Below are 15,105 nucleotides of genomic sequence, written 5' to 3'. Positions count from 1 at the left end.
GAGGTTTTCTTTTCATTAAAAAATTCGTTTTTATTCCATATTATAGTAAAAAAGAGGACATACAAAAGAAAAGAAAAACAAGAAATAAAAAAACGCCAACGCGTTTCAGAACCTACTGTTCCTTAGTCATGCCATTGCTTATGCCTCCTGCCGGTGTAACTCTCACAGGTATCTATTAGATGGGAGTACCTGGAGACTTGCTCAGCCCTCTACATGATTTTGGGTACTATAACATAAGGGGCAATTCACATCAGGATTTTATATCAGTTTAATTAATGCAAAAAATCGATTACAAAAACAAATGTAAAAATGGTCGCCTCTGCTTCTATAGAAATCAGTGTTGAAAAAAACGGATCCGTTGCGATCGCTTGTTTGGTCCATTATGATTTGTGTCCTTGTAAAGATTAACAATATGTCCAGAAAGTGCTGACAGGCTGTAGCCTTGATCAGAAAACAGAGACACTAGCACATTTTAGTTCCTGAACATTCTTGTATTCTGTCATAAGATGTTTTCGCAACAAGCTAGATTGAATTAGAGTGTATAGCGGAACGATGTAACCATACTTGGACACCATATCATGTGACTGTAGTATAATCTCTTATGCTATATAATCCTGTCCTTTTACTTTAATAAACTGAAGTATACTGAACATGATCCCCTGGTGTCAGTCTGTATGTCTCCTGAGCTCGTAAACTTCTTCCTGATCAATCAGAACTACAACAACAGAACTCGGGGGTCTTGAGCCCATACCATCCTTCAAAAAAATGGATAGCAACGGATTGTTTTTTTTTCACATTGATGTCTATGGAAGCAGAGGCCATCTGTTTGTATCTGTTTTTACATCTGTTTTTGTTATCCATTACTCTGATGTAACCACATGGTGTGAATGGCGCCTTACACAGCCGGTAACCTTACAGGAAAATATCTACAACTCTTTCGCTTCTCTCTGTTTATGACATTATTTAAGTAAATGCGACTCTCGTGCACCAGTCAGAGCGGACTGCAGGTCATTGAGAACATAACGCGGTGAGTGTCAGGTCTAGGGGATAAAATAGTGAGGTCGGAGCCGTCTGTAACTCAGCTCTTGTGCAGACGGTCTGTTATATATACGACCGCCAATAGTGGAGACTCCGCTCCTGGACCCGCACCGCACAGAACCTGACATTCAGGGGTTATGGTGCTAATCCTCTCGTGGCTACAACTTCCATGTATTGTGCAGGTCAATAAGTAATGGAAGGACGTAATTCACAATCCAACCACTGGGGGCATCACAGTCACATATAGCAGATCACACTGTGATACAATACCACAAAACAATATTGTCTGGTATAGCTGCTCATCTCGTGAGTCTCAAATCTGGACATACCGAGGCACGACGAAAGGTGAGGAAGGGACCATATATACATATAGCAAGGACACATCTATAGATAGACAGTATGGACACATCTATAGATAGACAGTATGGACACATCTATACATAGACAGTATGGACACATCTATACATATAGCAAGGACACATGTATACATAGACAGTATGGACACATCTATAGATAGACAGTATGGACACATCTATACATATAGCAAGGACACATCTATACAGTCATGACCAAAAGTTCTGAGACTGCCACAAATCTCCTCTTGTCACATGATCTGCTCCCTCTGGTTTCTGTGTGTTGTCAGATGTTTTTATCACATACAGAAATAGAATTGCAATCCTATTCTGAGTAATAAAAGCTTATAGTGACAGTTAGAAGGAGTTACTGCAGCGGTGTAATATTTGCAGTGTTGCCCCTTCTTCTTCTTCTTCAGGACCTCTGCAATTCTCCCTGGCAGCTCTCAATCACCTTCTGGACCAAATCCTGACTGATAGCCGTCCATTCTTGCACAATCAATGCTTGCATTTTGTCAGAATTTGTAGGTTCTTGTTTGTCCACCCGTCTCTTGATGATTGACCACAAGTTCTCAATGGGATTAAGATCTGGGGAGTTTCCAGGCCATGGACCCAAAATCTCTGTGTTTTGTTCCCTGAGCCATTTAGTTCTCCCCTTTGCTTTATGGCAAGGTGCTCCATCATGCTGGAGAAGGCATTGTTGGTGGCCAAACTGCTCTTGGACGGTTGGGAGAAGTTGATCTTGGAGGACATTCTGGTCCCATTCTTTATTCATGGCTGTGTTTTTAGGCAAGACTGTGAGAGAGCCGATTCCCTTGGCTGAGAAGCCACCCCACACATGAATGGTTTCAGGATGCTTTACAGTTGGCATGAGACAAGACTGGTGGTAGCGCTCACCTCCTCTTCTCCCAATAAGCTGTTCTCCAGATGTCCCAAACAATCGGAAAGGGGATTCATCAGAGAAAATGACTTTCCCCCAGTCCTCAGCAGTCACTCCCTGGACCTTCTGCAGAATATCAGCCTGTCCCTGATGTTGTTTCTGGAGAGAAGTGGCTTCTTTGCTGCCCTCCTTGAGACCAGGCCTTGCTCCGAGAGTCTCCACCTCACAGTGCGTACAGATGCACTCACACCTGCCTGCTGCCATTCCTGAGCAAGCTCTGCACTGCTGGTAGCCCGATCCCGCAGCTGAAACACTTTTAAGAGACGGTCCTGGCGCTTGCTGGTCTTTCTTGGGCGCCCTGGAGCCTTTTTGCCAACAATCGAACCTCTCTCCTTGAAGTTCTTGATGATGCGATAGATTGGTGACTGAGGTGCAATCTTTCTAGCTGCGATACTCTTCCCTGTTAGGCCATTTTTGTGCAATGCAATGATGACTGCACGTGTTTCTTTAGAGATAACCATGGGTAACAGAAGAGAAACAATGATGCCAAGCACCAGCCTCCTTTTACAGTGTCCAGTGGTGTCATTCTTACTTAATCCTGACAGATTGATCTCCAGCCCTGTCCTCATCAACACCCACACCTGTGTTACTGGAGCAATCACTGAAACCATGTTAGCTGGTCCTTTTAAGGCCGGGCTGCAATGATGATGAAATGTGTTTTGGGGGATAAAGTTCATTTTCTAGGCAAATATTGACTTTGCAAGTAATTGCTGTTAAGCTGATCCCTCTTTATAACATTCTGGAGTATATGCAAATTGCCATTAGGAAAACGGAAGCCGTAGACTTTGTAACGATTACTATTTGTAGCATTCTCAGAACTTATGGCCATGACTGTACATAGACAGTATAGACACATCTATATACATATATACCAATCATTTAACTATTAATCTGCCAGCAAGCCTCACCTCTCTAAATGCCAGAATTCCTCCTTACCGAGATCAAAGGTAAATCTGCTGCTTGTTCTGGATCTCTAAAGAAAAAGTTATTAAAAAAGTTATACAAATGATACCAATTCCTGCATTATAGACACTGTATATATCTACTGTATACGTATATATACCGTCCTCATAGACACTGTATATATCTACTGTATACGTATATATACCAACCTCATAGACACTGTATCTATCTACTGTATACGTATATATATACCAACCTCATAGACACTGTATATATCCCTACTGTATACGTATATATACCAACCTCATAGACACTGTATATATCTACTGTATACGTATATATACCGTCCTCATAGACACTGTATATATCTACTGTATACGTATATATACCAACCTCATAGACACTGTATATATCTACTGTATACGTATATATACCAACCTCATAGACACTGTATATATCCCTACTGTATACGTATATATACCAACCTCATAGACACTGTATATATCTACTGTATACGTATATATACCAACCTCATAGACACTGTATCTATCTACTGTATACGTATATATACCAACCTCATAGACACTGTATCTATCTACTGTATACGTATATATACCAACCTCATAGACACTGTATATAACCCTACTGTATATGTATATATACCAACCTCATAGACACTGTATATATCTACTGTATACGTATATATACCAACCTCATAGACACTGTATATAACCCTACTGTATATGTATATATACCAACCTCATAGACACTGTATATATCTACTGTATACGTATATATACCAACCTCATAGACACTGTATATATCTACTGTATACGTATATATACCAACCTCATAGACACTGTATCTATCTACTGTATACGTATATATATACCAACCTCATAGACACTGTATATATCCCTACTGTATATGTATATATACCAACCTCATAGACACTGTATATATCTACTGTATATGTATATATACCGACCTCATAGACACTGTATATATCTACTGTATACGTATATATACCGACCTCATAGACACTGTATATATCTACTGTATACGTATATATTCCTACCTCATAGACACTGTATCTATCTACTGTATACGTATATATACCGACCTCATAGACACTGTATATATCTACTGTATACACATATATTCCTACCTTATAGACACTGTATTTTATATATATATATATACATATCCAGCACTTACACAGCTGAGAGCACTAAGGTCAGGCAATGACTGGTCTCTTCCAGGAAAGGACAGTATGGCCGATGACGATGATGATGATGAATCTGCTTCGGCTTCCTCTTCGGTGACTGAGGCCGATGTATCCGAATCTTCTACAAACACCTTCAATAACCGGATGGTTTATGATGAGTTATTGGCCATTGGGCGACCACACGTACAATATAGTCACACCACATTGTGTCTACTCACCAAACTCCGCGTCTCTCTGAAAAGGAACGTGAACAAAATCTGGAGGGGAAGAACCATAAGGGCCGCGAGGAGGCCGACGCATATACTGGGCCATGTGACCGCAGACTGGAAGCCAAGTGGCAAGCTGAAATGTAAAGGACAATGAAATCTACAGGGAGGGAGAACAACTGAAAGAAATATAACAGCGCCCCCCTGTCCTCAGTTTGTGCCTGGTAGTGCTCAGACCCATTGACTTGAATGGGAATAATTGTCAAACTCCAGAGGAACAAAATCAGCCCCCCCCCCCCTCTAATTGCAGAAAATAGACTGAAGATTATTATATAGTAAGAGCCATATACTGAGACCGCGCTTTATAAGAGACACCGCCCTTATATGTTCTAGGGCCAATTTATTAGAGACACCGGCCCTATACATTATTATATTAGTCCCATGGTGCTTTGTACATTATTATATTAGTCCCATGGTGCTCTGTACATTATTATATTAATCCCATGGTGCTCTGTACATTATTATATTACTCCCATGGTGCTCTGTACATTATTATATTACTCCCATGGTGCTCTGTACATTATTATATTAATCCCATGGTGCTCTGTACATTATTATATTAATCCCATGGTGGTCTGTACATTATTATATTAATCCCATGGTGCTCTGTACATTATTATATTACTCCCATGGTGCTCTGTACATTATTATATTAGTCCCATGGTGCTCTGTACATTATTATATTAATCCCATGGTGCTCTGTACATTATTATATTAGTCCCATGGTGCTTTGTACATTATTATATTAATCCCATGGTGCTTTGTACATTATTATATTAGTCCCATGGTGCTCTGTACATTATTATATTAATCCCATGGTGCTCTGTACATTATTATATTAATCCCATGGTGCTCTGTACATTATTATATTAATTACATAGTGCTGTACATTATTATATTAATCCCATGGTGCTGTAATTATTATATTAATCCCATGGTGCTCTGTACATTATTATATTAATCCCATGGTGCTGTACATTATTATATTAATCCCATGGTGCTCTGTACATTATTATATTAATCCCATGGTGCTCTGTACATTATTATATTAATCCCATGGTGCTCTGTACATTATTATATTAATCCCATGGTGCTCTGTACATTATTATATTAATTCCATGGTGCTCTGTACATTATTATATTAATCCCATGGTGCTCTGTACATTATTATATTAATTCCATGGTGCTCTGTACATTATCATATTAATTCCATGGTGCTCTGTACATTATTATATTAATCCCATGGTGCTCTGTACATTATTATATTAATTCCATGGTGCTCTGTACATTATCATATTAATTCCATGGTGCTCTGTACATTATTACATTAATCCCATGGTGCTCTGTACATTATTATATTAATTCCATGGTGCTGTACATTATTATATTACTCCCATGGTGCTCTGTACATTATTATATTAGTCCCATGGTGCTCTGTACATTATTATATTAATCCCATGGTGCTCTGTACATTATTATATTAATCCCATGGTGCTCTGTACATTATTATAGTAATCCCATGGTGCTGTACATTATTATATTAATCCCATGGTGCTCTATACATTATTATATTAATCCCATGGTGCTCTGTACATTATTATATTAATCCCATGGTGCTCTGTACATTATTATATTAATCCCATGGTGCTGTAATTATTATATTAATCCCATGGTGCTCTGTACATTATTATATTAATCCCATGGTGCTCTGTACATTATTATATTAATCCCATGGTGCTCTGTACATTATTATATTAATCCCATGGTGCTCTGTACATTATTATATTAATCCCATGGTGCTCTGTACATTATTATATTAATCCCATGGTGCTCTGTACATTATTATATTAATCCCATGGTGCTCTGTACATTATTATATTAATCCCATGGTGCTCTGTACATTATTATATTAATCCCATGGTGCTCTGTACATTATTATATTAATCCCATGGTGCTCTGTACATTATTATATTACTCCCATGGTGCTCTGTACATTATTATATTAGTCCCATGGTGCTCTGTACATTATTATATTACTCCCATGGTGCTCTGTACATTATTATATTAATTCCATGGTGCTCTGTACATTATTATATTAATCCCATGGTGCTCTGTACACTATTATATTATTCCCATGGTGCTCTGTACATTATTATATTACTCCCATGGTGCTCTGTACATTATTATATTAGTCCCATGGTGCTCTGTACATTATTATATTAATCCCATGGTGCTCTGTATATTATTATATTAATCCCATGGTGCTCTGTACATTATTATATTAATCCCATGGTGCTCTGTACATTATTATATTAGTCCCATGGTGCTTTGTACATTATTATATTAATCCCATGGTGCTTTGTACATTATTATATTAGTCCCATGGTGCTCTGTACATTATTATATTAATCCCATGGTGCTCTGTACATTATTATATTAATCCCATGGTGCTCTGTACATTATTATATTAATTACATAGTGCTGTACATTATTATATTAATCCCATGGTGCTGTAATTATTATATTAATCCCATGGTGCTCTGTACATTATTATATTAATCCCATGGTGCTGTACATTATTATATTAATCCCATGGTGCTCTGTACATTATTATATTAATTCCATGGTGCTCTGTACATTATTATATTAATCCCATGGTGCTCTGTACATTATTATATTAATTCCATGGTGCTCTGTACATTATCATATTAATTCCATGGTGCTCTGTACATTATTATATTAATCCCATGGTGCTCTGTACATTATTATATTAATCCCATGGTGCTCTGTACATTATTATATTAATCCCATGGTGCTCTGTACATTATTATATTAATTCCATGGTGCTGTACATTATTACATTAATCCCATGGTGCTCTGTACATTATTATATTAATTCCATGGTGCTGTACATTATTATATTACTCCCATGGTGCTCTGTACATTATTATATTAGTCCCATGGTGCTCTGTACATTATTATATTAATCCCATGGTGCTCTGTACATTATTATATTAATCCCATGGTGCTCTGTACATTATTATAGTAATCCCATGGTGCTGTACATTATTATATTAATCCCATGGTGCTCTATACATTATTATATTAATCCCATGGTGCTCTGTACATTATTATATTAATCCCATGGTGCTCTGTACATTATTATATTAATCCCATGGTGCTGTAATTATTATATTAATCCCATGGTGCTCTGTACATTATTATATTAATCCCATGGTGCTCTGTACATTATTATATTAATCCCATGGTGCTCTGTACATTATTATATTAATCCCATGGTGCTCTGTACATTATTATATTAATCCCATGGTGCTCTGTACATTATTATATTAATCCCATGGTGCTCTGTACATTATTATATTAATCCCATGGTGCTCTGTACATTATTATATTAATCCCATGGTGCTCTGTACATTATTATATTAATCCCATGGTGCTCTGTACATTATTATATTAATCCCATGGTGCTCTGTACATTATTATATTACTCCCATGGTGCTCTGTACATTATTATATTAGTCCCATGGTGCTCTGTACATTATTATATTACTCCCATGGTGCTCTGTACATTATTATATTAATTCCATGGTGCTCTGTACATTATTATATTAATCCCATGGTGCTCTGTACATTATTATATTAGTCCCATGGTGCTCTGTACATTATTATATTACTCCCATGGTGCTCTGTACATTATTATATTAATTCCATGGTGCTCTGTACATTATTATATTAATCCCATGGTGCTCTGTACATTATTATATTAATCCCATGGTGCTCTGTACATTATTATATTAATCCCATGGTGCTCTGTACATTATTATATTAATTCCATGGTGCTGTACATTATTACATTAATCCCATGGTGCTCTGTACATTATTATATTAATTCCATGGTGCTGTACATTATTATATTAGTCCCATGGTGCTCTGTACATTATTATATTAATCCCATGGTGCTCTGTACATTATTATATTAGTCCCATGGTGCTCTGTACATTATTATATTAATCCCATGGTGCTCTGTACATTATTATATTAGTCCCATGGTGCTTTGTACATTATTATATTAATCCCATGGTGCTTTGTACATTATTATATTAGTCCCATGGTGCTCTGTACATTATTATATTAATCCCATGGTGCTCTGTACATTATTATATTAATCCCATGGTGCTCTGTACATTATTATATTAATTACATAGTGCTGTACATTATTATATTAATCCCATGGTGCTGTAATTATTATATTAATCCCATGGTGCTCTGTACATTATTATATTAATCCCATGGTGCTGTACATTATTATATTAATCCCATGGTGCTCTGTACATTATTATATTAATTCCATGGTGCTCTGTACATTATTATATTAATCCCATGGTGCTCTGTACATTATTATATTAATTCCATGGTGCTCTGTACATTATCATATTAATTCCATGGTGCTCTGTACATTATTATATTAATCCCATGGTGCTCTGTACATTATTATATTAATCCCATGGTGCTCTGTACATTATTATATTAATCCCATGGTGCTCTGTACATTATTATATTAATTCCATGGTGCTGTACATTATTACATTAATCCCATGGTGCTCTGTACATTATTATATTAATTCCATGGTGCTGTACATTATTATATTACTCCCATGGTGCTCTGTACATTATTATATTAGTCCCATGGTGCTCTGTACATTATTATATTAATCCCATGGTGCTCTGTACATTATTATATTAATCCCATGGTGCTCTGTACATTATTATAGTAATCCCATGGTGCTGTACATTATTATATTAATCCCATGGTGCTCTATACATTATTATATTAATCCCATGGTGCTCTGTACATTATTATATTAATCCCATGGTGCTCTGTACATTATTATATTAATCCCATGGTGCTGTAATTATTATATTAATCCCATGGTGCTCTGTACATTATTATATTAATCCCATGGTGCTCTGTACATTATTATATTAATCCCATGGTGCTCTGTACATTATTATATTAATCCCATGGTGCTCTGTACATTATTATATTAATCCCATGGTGCTCTGTACATTATTATATTAATCCCATGGTGCTCTGTACATTATTATATTAATCCCATGGTGCTCTGTACATTATTATATTAATCCCATGGTGCTCTGTACATTATTATATTAATCCCATGGTGCTCTGTACATTATTATATTAATCCCATGGTGCTCTGTACATTATTATATTACTCCCATGGTGCTCTGTACATTATTATATTAGTCCCATGGTGCTCTGTACATTATTATATTACTCCCATGGTGCTCTGTACATTATTATATTAATTCCATGGTGCTCTGTACATTATTATATTAATCCCATGGTGCTCTGTACATTATTATATTAGTCCCATGGTGCTCTGTACATTATTATATTACTCCCATGGTGCTCTGTACATTATTATATTAATTCCATGGTGCTCTGTACATTATTATATTAATCCCATGGTGCTCTGTACATTATTATATTAATCCCATGGTGCTGTACATTATTAGATTAATCCCATAGTACTCTGTACATTATTATATTATACCCATGGTGCTCTGTACATTATTAGATTAATCCCATGGTGCTGTACATTATTATATTACTCCCATGGTGCTCTGTACATTATTATATTACTCCCATGGTGCTCTGTACATTATTATATTAATTCCATGGTGCTCTGTACATTATTATATTAATCCCATGGTGCTCTGTACATTATTATATTACTCCCATGGTGCTCTGTACATTATTATATTAATTCCATGGTGCTCTGTACATTATTATATTAATCCCATGGTGCTCTGTACATTATTATATTAATCCCATGGTGCTCTGTACATTATTATATTAATCCATGGTGCTCTGTACATTATTATATTAATCCCATGGTGCTCTGTACACTATTATATTAATCCCATGGTGCTCTGTACATTATTATATTAATCCCATGGTGCTCTGTACATTATTATATTAATCCCATGGTGCTCTGTACACTATTATATTAATCCCATGGTGCTCTGTACATTATTATATTAATCCCATGGTGCTCTGTACATTATTATATTAATCCCATGGTGCTCTGTACACTATTATATTAATCCCATGGTGCTCTGTACATTATTATATTACTCCCATGGTGCTCTGTACATTATTATATTAATCCCATGGTGCTCTGTACATTATTATATTACTCCCATGGTGCTCTGTACATTATTATATTAATCCCATGGTGCTGGACATTATTATATTAAACCCATGGTGCTCTGTACATTATTATATTAATCCCATGGTGCTCTGTACATTATTATATTAGTCCCATGGTGCTCTGTACATTATTATATTAATCCCATGGTGCTCTGTACATTATTATATTAATCCCATGGTGCTCTGTACATTATTATATTAATCCCATGGTGCTCTGTACATTATTATATTAATCCCATGTGCTCTGTACATTATTATATTAATCCCATGGTGCTCTGTACATTATTATATTAATCCCATGGTGCTCTGTACATTATTATATTAATCCATGGTGCTCTGTACATTATTATATTAATCCATGGTGCTCTGTAGACTATTATATTAATCCCATGGTGCTCTGTACATTATTATATTAATCCCATAGTGCTCTGTACATTATTATATTAATCCCATGGTGCTCTGTACATTATTATATTAATCCCATGGTGCTCTGTACATTATTATATTAATCCCATGGTGCTCTGTACACTATTATATTAATCCCATGGTGCTCTGTACATTATTATATTACTCCCATGGTGCTCTGTACATTATTATATTAATCCCATGGTGCTCTGTACATTATTATATTAATCCCATGGTGCTCTGTACATTATTATATTAATCCCATGGTGCTCTGTACACTATTATATTAATCCCATGGTGCTCTGTACATTATTATATTACTCCCATGGTGCTCTGTACATTATTATATTACTCCCATGGTGCTCTGTACATTATTATATTAATCCCATGGTGCTCTGTACATTATTATATTAATCCCACGGTGCTCTGTACATTATTATATTACTCCCATGGTGCTCTGTACATTATTATATTAATCCCATGGTGCTGGACATTATTATATTAAACCCATGGTGCTCTGTACATTATTATATTAATCCCATGGTGCTCTGTACATTATTATATTAGTCCCATGGTGCTCTGTACATTATTATATTAATCCTATGGTGCTCTGTACATTATTATATTAATCCCATGTGCTCTGTACATTATTATATTAATCCCATGGTGCTCTGTACATTATTATATTAATCCCATGGTGCTCTGTACATTATTATATTAATCCATGGTGCTCTGTACACTATTATATTAATCCCATGGTGCTCTGTACATTATTATATTAATCCCATAGTGCTCTGTACATTATTATATTAATCCCATAGTGCTCTGTACATTATTATATTAATCCCATGGTGCTCTGTACATTATTATATTAATCCCATGGTGCTCTGTACATTATTATATTAATCCCATAGTGCTCTGTACATTATTATATTAATCCCATGGTGCTCTGTACATTATTATATTAATCCCATGGTGCTCTGTACATTATTATATTAATCTCATGGTGCTTTACATTTGGGGGTTACATACAATACACAGAATATACAGGTAGATATAATACTAACAATGACTGGCACAGTGGGGTAGAGGGCCCTGCTCACGAGGGCTTACAATCTATGGGGGAAGGGGGGTGAGACAGAAGGAGAGGGGGAGACTGTACAGATGGGGGTGCGGTGATAGTGTTATTGGGGGGTGTAGGCCTTCCTGAATAGGGGAGTCTTCAGGGCCTTCTTGAATCCTGTGATTGTGGGGGTCAGTCTTATGTGTCGTGGTAAGGAGTTCCAGAGTATGGGGGATGCACGAGAGAAATCTTGGAGACGGTTGTGTGAGGAGCGGATGAGGGCAGAGCGGAGTAGGAGGTCATTGGAGTATCTGAGGTTACGTGTGGGCAGGTAGCGGGAGATGAGGTCAGAGATATATGGAGGGGACAAGTGTGGATGAGGTCAGAGATATATGGAGAGGACAGGTGAGGATGAGGTCAGAGATATATGGAGGGGACAGGTGAGGATGAGGTCAGAGATATATGGAGGGGACAGGTGAGGTGAGAGATATATGCAGAGGACAGGTTGTGGATGAGGTCAGAGATATATGGAGGGGACAAGTGTGGATGAGGTCAGAGATATATGGAGGGGACAGGTGAGGATGAGGTCAGAGATATATGGAGAGGACAGGTGAGGATGAGGTCAGAGATATATGGAGGGAACAGGTGAGGATGAGGTCAGAGATATATGGAGGGGACAGGTGAGGTCAGAGATATATGGAGGGGACAGGTGAGGATGAGGTCAGAGATATATGGAGGAGACAGGTGAGGATGAGGTCAGAGATATATGGAGGGGACAGGTGAGGATGAGGTCAGAGATATATGGAGGGGACAAGTGTGGATGAGGTCAGAGATATATGGAGGGGACAGGTGAGGATGAGGTCAGAGATATATGGAGGAGACAGGTGAGGATGAGGTCAGAGATATATGGAGGGGACAGGTGAGGTCAGAGATATATGGAGGGGACAGGTGAGGATGAGGTCAGAGATATATGGAGAGGACAGGTGAGGATGAGGTCAGAGATATATGGAGGGGACAGGTTGTGGATGAGGTCAGAGATATATATGGAAGGGACAGGTGAGGATGACGTCAGAGATATATGGAGGGGACAGGTGAGGATGAGGTCAGAGATATATGGGGGGACAGGTGAGGATGAGGTCAGAGATATATGGAGGGGACAGGTGAGGTCAGAGATATATGGAGAGGACAGGTGAGGATGAGGTCAGAGATATATGGAAGGGACAGGTGAGGTCAGAGATATATGGAGGGGACAGGTGAGGATGAGGTCAGAGATATATGGAGGGGACAGGTGAGGTCAGAGATATATGGAGGGGACAGGTGAGGATGAGGTCAGAGATATATGGAGGGGACAGGTGAGGATGAGGTCAGAGATATATGGAGAGGACAGGTGAGGGTGAGGTCAGAGATATATGGAGGGGACAGGTGAGGATGAGGTCAGAGATATATGGAGGGAACAGGTGAGGATGAGGTCAGAGATATATGGAGGGGACAGGTGAGGATGAGGTCAGAGATATATGGAGGGGACAGGTGAGGATGAGGTCAGAGATATATGGAGGGGACAGGTGAGGATGAGGTCAGAGATATATGGAGGAGACAGGTGAGGGTGAGGTCAGAGATATATGGAGGGGACAGGTGAGGATGAGGTCAGAGATATATGGAGGGGACAGGTGAGGATGAGGTCAGAGATATATGGAGGAAACAGGTTGTGGATGAGGTCAGAGATATATGGAAGGGACAGGTGAGGATGAGGTCAGGGATATATGGAGGGGACAAGTTGTGGATGAGGTCAGAGATATATGGAGAGGACAGGTGAGGATGAGGTCAGAGATATATGGAGGAAACAGGTTGTGGATGAGGTCAGAGATATATGGAGAGGACAGGTGAGGATGAGGTCAGAGATATATGGAGGGGACAAGTTGTGGATGAGGTCAGAGATATATGGAGAGGACAGGTGAGGATGAGGTCAGAGATATATGGAGGGGACAGGTGAGGATGAGGTCAGAGACATATGGAGGGGACAGGTGAGGATGAGGTCAGAGATATATGGAGGGGACAGGTGAGGATGAGGTCAGAGATATATGGAGGAGACAGGTGAGGATGAGGTCAGAGATATATGGAGGGGACAGGTGAGGATGAGGTCAGAGATATATGGAGGGGACAGGTGAGGATGAGGTCAGAGATATATGGAGGGGACAGGTGAGGAGGTCAGAGATATGTGGAGGGGACAGGTGAGGATGAGGTCAGAGATATATGGAGGGAACAGGTGAAGATGAGGTCAGAGATATATGGAGGGGACAGGTGAGGTCAGAGATATATGGAGGGGACAGGTGAGGATGAGGTCAGAGATATATGGAGGGGACAGGTGAGGATGAGGTCAGAGATATATGGAGGGGACAGGTGAGGATGAGGTCAGAGATATATGGAGGGGACAGGTGTGGATGAGGTCAGAGATATATGGAGGGGACAGGTTGTGGATGAGGTCAGAGATATATGGAGGGGACAGGAGAGGATGAGGTCAGAGATGTATGGAGGGGACAGGTGAGGATGAGGTCAGAGATATATGGAGGGGACAGGTGAGGTCAGAGATATATGGAGGGGACAGGTGAGGATGAGGTCAGAGATATATGGAGGGGACAGGTGACGATGAGGTCAG

The 15,105-nt window shown here is 38.4% G+C and overlaps 1 protein-coding gene across 1 annotated transcript in view; it reads right to left on the bottom strand.

Moving 5' to 3' along the window:
* Positions 1 to 15,105, bottom strand: part of LOC142188585 (polycystin-1-like) — a 124,642-nt gene that overhangs the window by 17,198 nt on the left and 92,339 nt on the right. The window contains exons 33-35 of the mRNA XM_075261877.1: positions 4,681 to 4,804; positions 4,453 to 4,593; positions 3,240 to 3,304 (exon numbers count right to left, since the gene is read on the bottom strand). Coding sequence (XP_075117978.1) covers positions 3,240 to 3,304; positions 4,453 to 4,593; positions 4,681 to 4,804 — 330 coding nt within the window. The remainder of the gene's footprint in view (positions 1 to 3,239; positions 3,305 to 4,452; positions 4,594 to 4,680; positions 4,805 to 15,105) is intronic.

This window comes from Leptodactylus fuscus, unplaced genomic scaffold (genome assembly GCF_031893055.1).
Source record: "Leptodactylus fuscus isolate aLepFus1 unplaced genomic scaffold, aLepFus1.hap2 HAP2_SCAFFOLD_56, whole genome shotgun sequence".
Taxonomy (NCBI): Eukaryota; Metazoa; Chordata; class Amphibia; order Anura; family Leptodactylidae; genus Leptodactylus; species Leptodactylus fuscus.
The sequence above is the reverse complement of the archived record's forward strand: the minus strand, read 5'-3'. Positions and strand labels throughout refer to the sequence as shown.